The sequence below is a fragment of the Myotis myotis genome, unplaced genomic scaffold, assembly GCF_014108235.1.
Source record: "Myotis myotis isolate mMyoMyo1 unplaced genomic scaffold, mMyoMyo1.p scaffold_m19_p_27, whole genome shotgun sequence".
Taxonomy (NCBI): Eukaryota; Metazoa; Chordata; class Mammalia; order Chiroptera; family Vespertilionidae; genus Myotis; species Myotis myotis.
In genome coordinates this window covers 380,850-390,219 of record NW_023416332.1, presented here as the reverse complement: position 1 = coordinate 390,219, position 9,370 = coordinate 380,850, and the positions used below count along the sequence as shown (strand labels likewise).

At 56.5% G+C, this 9,370-nt stretch overlaps 1 protein-coding gene across 3 annotated transcripts; it reads right to left on the bottom strand.

The window, feature by feature from the left end:
* Positions 1-1,197: 1,197 nt before the first annotated feature.
* TUT1 (terminal uridylyl transferase 1, U6 snRNA-specific) lies at positions 1,198-8,669 on the bottom strand. Of its 3 annotated transcripts, XM_036295794.1 has the most exons (10): positions 8,502-8,624; positions 7,825-7,894; positions 6,772-6,962; positions 5,689-6,004; positions 5,423-5,523; positions 3,961-4,430; positions 3,280-3,389; positions 3,034-3,144; positions 2,744-2,836; positions 1,198-2,353 (listed from the first exon to the last, which is right to left on the bottom strand). In XM_036295794.1, the coding sequence occupies exons 3-10, from the start codon at positions 6,784-6,786 to the stop codon at positions 1,239-1,241; spliced, it is 2,331 nt and encodes a 776-aa protein (XP_036151687.1). In that variant the 5' UTR covers positions 6,787-6,962; positions 7,825-7,894; positions 8,502-8,624; the 3' UTR covers positions 1,198-1,238. The 3 variants fall into 3 exon arrangements, with proteins under 3 accessions (XP_036151687.1, XP_036151685.1, XP_036151686.1); XM_036295792.1 differs by lacking the exon at positions 7,825-7,894 and having other exon boundaries at positions 8,502-8,668; XM_036295793.1 differs by lacking the exons at positions 3,034-3,144; positions 7,825-7,894 and having other exon boundaries at positions 8,502-8,669.
* Between the last annotated feature and the right edge of the window lie 701 nt (positions 8,670-9,370).

The window sequence follows — 9,370 nt, the reverse complement described above, 5'->3', positions numbered from 1 at the left end:
GGTCTGCGCGGAGGAGCTCGCGCCTGCGCAGTGAGTTGCTTGACGGGCCCGCCCCTCAGGCCTGGCCAATGGGAGTCCCGACGTGGAGGGAGAAGGCGCGGAGGGAACCGGGCACCAGGCGCCGGCGGCTGCCCGGGCGGCTGCGTGGCACAGCTCCCCGCCCCGGGTGCCGCGGGGTGAGAGTGACCTGATGGGAGGCTCTGCCAAGCCCCCAACGTGTTGGTGTGACAGGAGCGGAAACTCCGCCTGCAGGTGGCGGTGGGCCAGATTCCATATCCGCTCTGCTGTGTTGTTTTAAGATAAATTTCCATTTCAGAGAGGAAGGGAGAGAGGGACACATCATTGCTGAGGGCGAACCATCCATCGGCTGCCTGCTGCTTGCTCCCCACTGGGGACCCAGCCCGCAACCCGGCATTTGCCCCGACCGGATCCACTGCGGCCGAGGAAGCTCACCCACCAGCCACACCTGGCGGGCGGGGCTTGTTGCTTGACTAGAGCAGCGGTTCTCAACCTTCCTAATGCCGCGGCCCTTTAATACAGTTCCTCATGTTGTGGTGACCCCCAGCCATAAAATTATTTTCGTTGCTACTTCATAACTGTAATTTTGCTACTGTTATGAATTGTCATGTAAATATCTGATATGCAGGATGGATTTTCATTGTTACAAATTGAACATAATAAAAGCATAGTGATTAATCACAAAAACAGTATGTAATTATACATGTGTTTTCCGATGGTCTTAGGCGACCCCAAAGGGGTCGCGACCCACAGGTTGAGAACCACTGTCTAGTTGATAATCCTCTGAAACTTAAATTGGTTTTCTCATTGGACTGCCTTGCAGCTCCGGGATGCTGTTTCTGCAGAAGCAGGGGAGGGGCCAAGGGAGAGCAGCCCTTTCCTGCCCACCTCCTGTCACCCAGGAGCGGACAGTTTAAGACAAACTGATGGGCTGCCCTTTACCCATGTCCAGGCCTGAAGGTCAGGCAGTCGGGTGTTCTCACAGGCACTGTGCAGTACCCGCACCCGCACCCCAGCACCCAGAGCTCTGCTGAGGGGCTGCAGGCACCAAAGGGTCCCAGCCACTCCCTCCAAGTGTGATAGAGGCTGGCAGGGCGGCCAGGCCTCAGAAGGCTGCGATAAGGCTGGGGTGCGGAAGGAGGGCTGTCACCAGGTGGGAATTCCAGAAACTGTAGCAGGTATTAAACCAGCAGCTTTATTGCCCTTTCAGGTGCCAGGCTTCACTTAAGGAGATTGCGAAGGGCTTGAGGGAGGAAAACCTGTAAGAAATGATGGAGATCAGGGAACAGGCCTTGGGAATCCTGCAGTGGGGTCACAGTGAGCGCCTGGTCGGCCTGGGAGGCAGACACCACGAAGGTCAGCAGCGGCTCAGCCTCCGGCCTCTGCTCGGCACTGCCCAGTGCTCTCAGCTCCTGGGTCACGCGAGCCTCCGTCGCCAGCCACTCCACCCCCATGCCTGCGGTGCCTGCCTTGGTCTGCTGCTGCAGGCATCTCCGGGCCCGCCGCCGCCCCTGCCACACTCGGTGCCACAAGGCACAGCGCCAGCTCACTGGAGAGAGCGACGCCCCCTTCCTTGTCTCAACCTGGGCCCCTTCTTCGGCCGCCTGAGGTCCTGCATGGCCTGGCTGCTCTTCTCCAGGGGCCAGAAGCTTTGCAGTTGGCAGGGGAGGCGCCGCTGGCTGCCCAGGGCTCTGCAGGGCCCAGTCTTGTGTAGCTTCGCCAACCTCTGTAACCATTTCTTCCAACCCTTTTCCGCGCGGGCCCCCTGCACACGCCTGCTGCTCCTGCTCCCCGTCCTCGGGGCTGTTTTTCTGTCTGTCTATTTTCAGTCTCTTGCGTGACCCTTCCCGGGGAGAATCCCCAGTCCCACCTCCCTCCAGCCGCAGTCTCTTGGTTCCCTGTTCCAGCCGGCACCCCAATGCTTCCCTTAACACCTGGGCCAGGGCAGCAGTGAGCTGGGTGAAGGGAGCAGGAGGGAAGGGGATGGGGGTTGCAGACAGCAGGGCGCTAGGGGAGCTGGGCTGCAGAAGGGGGAGCAGCCCCCAGTCCCGACCCCGGGAAGAACGGTGCTGGTACTGGAGGCTTCGGCAGTAACTGGCTGCCGCGCGGCAGCAGTTCTGTAGCCGCCCGGCTACCCTGCTGGTTACGTTGGCTGCCACATTGTGACTCAGGTCAAAGGGGTCCTGGAGATTCATGGGGCCGAGACGCAGGCCTTCCCAGCGGTTGGAGGGCAGGCCCCCCGCCACAGGCAGTGCCTGACCCTCCCGAAGGGACAGCAGTGAGCCACGAAGATCCCAGCAAGAAACGCAGGAGAAGAACTGGGCCAGCAGGGAACCTGGAGGAGGAGGAAGACCAGGGAAGGGGGGTGACTCAGAGGCCAGAACCGAGACAGGCCCTGAACCAGAGCCTTCACTTAGCAGGACTTGCTTTTTCCCTTCAAGGAGCTCACCAGTGCCAGCAGCCAGGCCTCTCTGAGCCCTGCAAGCAAGAGGCCAAGCTCGCGCGCTGTGCCCCTAGCAGCGTCCTCCCCTCCCCAGATGCTGCTCCTTCCCCTGGCAGCAGTGCAGCCCGGGGCCGCCCCCATTACTCCAGGACCCGGCTTCTTCAGCTGTGAGCGGCAGTAACACTAGCTGACCCAAGGCGCTGTGAGGGCCATGCGGCCCCAGGAACTGTGGGTGGATGCCACCTGTCGCCATTAACGTCTCCTCCTGGTCCCCACACTCACTCAGGGGCTCCTTGTTGGCGCTGGGCTCCAGTCTCGAGGCATCTCTGGGGAAACTACAGTCCCAGCCGTCCACCGCCACCTGCTCACCCTCACCTGGGAGAGGAGAAAAGGGGCGGTCAGCCTGGAAGCTGGAAGAAGGGGGGGGGGGGGGGGGGGGGGGGGGGGGGGGGGGGGGGGGGAGAGAGGGGTGATAACGGAGCTCTCAGTCCCCTTGGAGCTCAGGGTGTCTACATGAGATAAAGAGCAGGTGAGATGATGCTAACGAGAGAGGGTGGAGGCCGGCTGCGTACCTGCTTTCTGGGTGAGCTGGGACACAGTGGGCAACACAGGAGGGTCCCTGGTCTGAAGGAAATAGATCACGAGCAAGGTCAGGGCGTAGTTATTGAGAAGGGGGCCACTCCCTGGGGAAACGATGATTCATGGATTAGAGGTGGTTCCGGCGCCCTGCCAGGCGGGTTTTCTCAACCCTGGTTTCTGTATCTGCCTCCCTCCTTTGCCCCAACACCAACTCAGCCCCTGGGCCGTCCAACTCTCACCTGTCAGCCCTCGACCCTGAGCCCAGCAGCGGAGGGTGTACACCAGGGGCCGCACCCGCTCATCCAGCTCGGAGCAGAGACTCAGGAAGCGAGAGTTATGCAGGGCCAGCCTGGAACAAAGAGGAGACAAGGATGTTAGGGCGCAGGAACCCTCTGAAGGCATCTCCCCCAGATTTTATTCCAGACTTGGTAAGGGGAGCCGGGAATAGGCCAGGAGAGGGTTCCCACAGTGTCTGCTGACACACTGGCCTTCTGAGAGGCTGTGCAGAGCAGGTCGCATGCTACCCGTCCTATATGCCTGTCGGACATCCACGGAGCAGATCACTGTAAGGCTGCTCAGAGCCTTCGTGTGCAGAGCAACGAAGACAGGAGGGAGGGAGGAAAGGAAGAAAAGGGAAGGAGGAAGAGAGAAAGAGGAAGTGGGGAAAGGGAGGGAAGGGAGAAACCTATTTGTGTTTAACTTAGCATTTCCCAAATCAATTCAACCATGTAACTATCTAAATCCCTTCAAAATAGCATTTCCAAACCCCCGCTTCATGGACACGGAATGGCAGCCACAGGAGGTGCGTGGCAGGAAGGACGGGACCCAACAGGACAACCTCGAGGCCAGCAGGTGCAGGAGCGCCCCACACCAGGCTCCCTCCTCAGCCGCCCCTCCCCAATCACCCCCGAAACAGGTACCGGTTACTGAGGGAGACGTCCCCGTGGAGACCTGAAGGCCGATGGCAGAACTTGACCACGGGGCACCGGGCAGAAGGCACAGTTTGGACTCGGTACACTCCAGGAACACAGCCCCGAAGAATGGACCCCACCAGCTCCAGCATGGCTCCCTGCTCGGTCTTCTCCCCCTTCGGGGCCTCTGCCAGCTCCAGAGCCTTCCCCAGCTCCCCCCCTCCCCGGTCCTCCTGCAGCGGTGAGGCTGGAGGCAGGGACTGGGGAGAGGCCAGGGTCTCGGAGGCCAAAGCCGAGTCCGGAGTCTGAGGTGCCACGGAGGAGGAAGGGATTTCAAAGTCCAGGGCTTCTGAGTCTTGGGGAGAAGCTGGGGGCTGCGAGTCTGAAGAGGATGCTGGGGTGCAGGCCAGGGCTTGAGGATCCAGCGGGGATGCAAGGGCCGAGTCCAACGACGGAGACTCCGGAGCCTTTGGGACCGGCTGTGGATGGGAATGAGCTGAGTGAATTCCTCTCCTGCTGTCCCCTAATTAAGGACCATTCCGTCCCCAAAACAAACTATGACTTACTGCTTATTATGTGCCAGGCCCTACTCCAAGGACTTTATACCTATAACTCATTTAATCTTCACAATACTTTTCTTTTCATTAAAAATAACCTTTCAATGACATAAAACAATGGTCTCTAGCCTACAGAAATGTCATTGTCAAAAAAGGCAGAGAAACTGTTCCAGGGGAAAGAAGACTAAAGCGACAACGCAGCCGTCCATTGTGAGGGAGGCTGACCAGACGGGAGTGTGTACTGCCCATTAAAGTCTTGCCGAGCTTTACACTTGTTCAGTGTAACATTCTCAACGTGCTAACGGCACTGTGTTCTGCACACGCTAGGGCCCCTCGGTTCTGAGGTGGTGCACACTGGAACAGGAAGGGGTAAAGGCGTGGTGTGCAACCTGTTCTCAAATGATTCAGAAAATACAGTGTACGTGTGTAGAGACGATGATAAAGGAAACTTTCTTTTAAAAGTAACCCTTTTTGAGGGGCTGGAGGTAGATGGGAACTTTATACTTTCTGCTTAATTTTGCTGTGAACATAAAACTCTGAAAAATGTAATAACCCTTTCCTATTCCAAAAGCAGAACCTGTACCTCAGATAGTAAAAAACACAGAGAAGCAAAAAACAACCCCAAAATGACCTTATTATATGTCCTATTATATATATATATATATATTTTTCCAGCCAAAATAAGATATACATGCCATTTTGAAATCTGGGCTTTTTCCTGTTACAAATGCCATCTATCTCATGTCAGTTCATTTGCATATCAATCCACATCCACATTCACATTTTTCGAATTACAATATCTTTCAGGCAGGGCCTATGATCCCCACCTAACAGATGAGGAACTAAGGCCTGAGAGGTGACCTGCTTGCCCCGTCACATAGCCATTCCCACTGACGACCACCCCGGTCACTCACCTGGGGCTCTTCCAAGTCACCCAGATCCAGGAAGAGGTCAAGATCACAGTCATGGACGTCAAAGCTGTTTATGGAAGAGCCAAAAGGACGGACCACACAGCCTGGGTGCGGAGCAGAGAATAAGGTCAGGAGACGTTGGGGGGCTAAGCGTGGAAGCACAAAGATGAAAGAGCCACCGAGCACCCACGGCCAGCGGAGGGGGCACCGGAGGGAGCACCGGGGAAGCAGGCGGGGGGACAGCACGGGCTCGGGCGGGAGGCGCTCACCGGGGAAGAACTCTGTGAAGACCTCTTGGATCAGCGCCACCACGAGGCTCCGAAGCTGCCGCTCGGCCTGGGACAACTCCCGCAGCCCCACGAGCTTCGCCATCTGCGCCCCCACGTCCGGGGCCTCGGCCAGGGCTGTGGCCAGCTGGTGACTGTCGGGGGCCGCTCCTTTGGGAGATTTGGAGGCCGGCCTCTGGAATTCTTTCTGTTCCCGTGGCCGGACGCGCAGGCGCTGTCCCCCCAGGCTGTGCTGGGGCTGGGACAGAACAGCCTCCCGGGAGCCCACGTCCCCCATCTCCACGATGGCAAACACTCCCTGGGAAATCACAACAGGGGCAGGGATGATGGGTCCGCAACCAAGAACCCAAACGCGTGGTCTGAGAGTGGGCACGGAAGGTTAAACGAGGAGCACCCTGTGAACCGGGAATATCTGCTTGCTGTTTCTGGAGCAACAGGAAACATTTGGACAAGCAAGTCTCTCCTTCACTTGGATCCCATACGTTACTCACCCCAGTTGGCCTCACTTTACCTATCCCATTGCCCCACTCTTCCCAATGACGTGATTTCACTGGTTATATTGGACCCATCCCCTCACCTTCCTGCTGTGATTAGAGTCATTTAACGTAGATGAAGAATCCACGCAATGAACACTGTGCTAGATAAAATCATAAGCCCTACCTCTAACTTACCATCTAAGCATAAGGGCAATAGGATAGTCGTGTTGCTATCGTGTGGTTGAGTTCAATGATGTTCACTGGGTAAGAGGGTGGGGGAAACTGGGGACATGTGTCAAAATGAACCATTTTTTTAAAATTCGGCTCTAAGCAGTGCCTAGTACAAAGTTAGCAGTTAATGGTAATTGGCAAATAAAAGATTGGCTGAATAAGTAAACAACCAACAAGTAGCCCAGTGACTAACTCCGGTGAACTGTGAAAGTTCAAGTTGGGTGGTATTCACAAAGCTGAACCAGTCCATGGACAAGCCGCGTTAGGAACTGGCCAAAACGGACGCCTGGTTCCTCTCATTTCTTTTGCTGCGTGGAACACCTGACTCCTCATTTACCCCCAGACACATTCATTCTACCTTGTCCTTATCCATGACGACACTGGCCACAGGTCCAAACGCCTGGAAGTACTCAGAAAGCTGAGTAGAATCCACATCCCGGGGGAAACCACTGACAAACACACTTCGAAGTCCCTGGGCCTTTCGGGCAGCTCGTAGTTCTACCAGATGCCGGTGCTTCCGGCCTCCCAAGTGGGCATCCAGGCTGGGTCCTGCAAAGACAAACACGAAACAAAAACTTCCAAACTCGCTCCTCAGGGTGCCTGTTACCCGCCCCCCTAAATCCTACTGACCCTTCCAAGCCATAGAAAGCGTGAACTTTGAATAAACAAACTCCTGGCTCCCTCTGCCTTCCTCTTTTGTCCGTCTTTACATATAGTGCATTTCAAGTGGTTCCCAGAACTGACTACACTACAGGTATTTCTTAAACCAGCGGTTGCCAACCGGTGGTCCACGGACCACTGGTGGTCGGTGAGGTCCGAAAGGTTGGCGACCATTGTCTGAAACCATCTGTAAGTGCTAGGAAGAGCAACACCTGCAAATTGTAAGAGAAAAAAAAACACAGCTAACTTGTGCAAATAATACAAAGAAGAACGAAATATACCAAGACCCTAGACCAGCGGTTCTCAACCTGTGGGTCGCAACCATCGGAAAACACATATAGCATATCAGATATTTACATTACGATTCATAACAGTAGCAAAATTCAGTTATGAAGTAGCAACAAAAATAATTTTATGGTTGGGGGTCTCCACAACATGAGGAACTGTATTAAAGGGTCGCGGCGTGAGGAAGGTGGAGAGCCACTGCCCTAGACTATTTCCCATGGGTCATCTCCGAGTATGGTATAAAGATTACAAATGCAAGATAGGAAGCCACACTGTCCAAGTTCAAATCCGAGCTCAATCAAGCCGAGATCTTGGGCAACTAACTCTCTTCGTGCATCAACTTCCTGAGACATAAAACCGAGGTAACAACAGCACATAACCGACAGGAACTGTTCACATGGCACTTGGCAGAGAGTCTGGCACGCGGCGCACGAAGGAAAAGTTTAGCTGCCATTATGTTTATTACATTTTGAGTCAGCTGCTCGATGTCATCACTGTATGGATGGGGCCAGGGAAGACTGGGTTTCCGGCCGGCCCTGGTGGGACGTAGCAGCGGTGCCATTCACAAAGAAAGAAAAAGAAAAAAAAAACAAGACTGGGAGGTCCTGTTAGGGAATATCGTGATTCTGACTTCAAAGGTCAAACCCGAGGTTTCATGGAGCGCCTGTGCTGTCATACAAGGACCTTGCCAACTTTTAGAATCCCACCTGCCGGCCATGCTACTCGCCCTTCCTCGCCTCTGCAGGGCTTCCCTGGCTCCTTTACTACCTTCCCTGGCCCCGCCGCTCCGCACACAGCTGCAGAGCACGGAATGGTCTCCACCTCTAGGTGGCGTGCTCCCGCATTCCCTCCCCCCGCACCCCCGCCCCCTGCAGAGCCCAGCGGGAACCCCAGGCGCACAGTGGATGTCCAACAAGTGGCGGTCAAAGAGGGGGTACAATGGGAGGTTTCGGATGGCGGGAAGGAGGCTGTAAGGTGGTGGGGCTTCCCCCACTCTAAGTCCTTGGGCCGGACGGAGGGAAGACGGAGGTGGGCGACTCTACCTATCGACGCTTGGCAAGAAGGATGACCTGTTACCCTAACTTTCGCCAGGACCCAAAGACGAGAGCCCACAACCACCCCTCCTCACTAGCCACCGCTTACGGTTGGCTGTGGTGACGTGGCAGAGGCGGCAGCGGAAAGCCCCACGCGGCAGCGACTCGACATCCGAACCCACCGCCGCCATCGCGACTACCCGGTACCGACCGACTGCAACCACTTCCGCCACCAGCGGAGCTCGCGCTTCCAAATCGCAATGCGCTGGAAAGCAACTTCCGCCAGCCCGATCGGAAGTGACGTAAGGCGGCAAACCGTGTAGGCGCACACCTCCGGAAACCAGGTCCCTTCGACTCAGGGTTCCGTTTCCCGCGGGTGTTAAGGCTTTGGAAAAGCCGCCCCATCCACGATCCTTATCTGCATGCCGTAAGCCGATTGGTGTGCTCTGAGCTGTTCCGGTGCTGATTGGCCCAAAGAATCGTGAATATTCATAACGACAGACACAAAGGCGGGCGCGGGTGACAGCCGCTGTTTCCCTGCTGGGGGCGGTGGGCAGGTTGTTCTCCGCTGCGAGGGGCAGTAGAGACCCGCGCGGCTGTATCCTCCGCCCTGGGTTTCCCTGGAGAACAAACGCGGAGGGTGAGCAGCTCCACGAAACCGACCGCTGTCCCTGGACTCCCAACCTCAGGACTGTTGTTTCTCTCTCTGCCCTCGCTCCGCCCCCAAAACGGTGTTCTGCGCCCGCTTCCCAGCCCTGGTTGGGGAGCTCTGCCCGCCCCGTCCCCTTCCGGACTCCGAAGGGCCACAGCCAGATGGATGAGCAAGGCTTTGCTTCCGCAAAGGTGGGCTGCACTCATGTGGGGCCCGAGCCACAGCCACCTCAAGGCATGGGCCGAACCTTCTCTGGTGGCAGCTGAGTAAAAGGCATCGGAGGGGGAGGCGCCGCTTCCCCCCCCCCCCACTTGTCTAGTGAGTGG

Coding starts and splice junctions, on each gene's coding strand:
- TUT1 (XM_036295792.1), bottom strand. CDS start 8,583: ATGGCGGCGGTGGGTTCGGATGTCGAGTCGCTGCCGCGTGGGGCTTTC. Junction 6,005..6,771: donor TCGTCATGGATAAGGACAAG/GTAGAATGAATG, acceptor GTGATTTCCCAG/GGAGTGTTTGCCATCGTGGA. Junction 2,354..2,743: donor CGCCAACAAGGAGCCCCTGA/GTGAGTGTGGGG, acceptor CTCCTCCTCCAG/GTTCCCTGCTGGCCCAGTTC.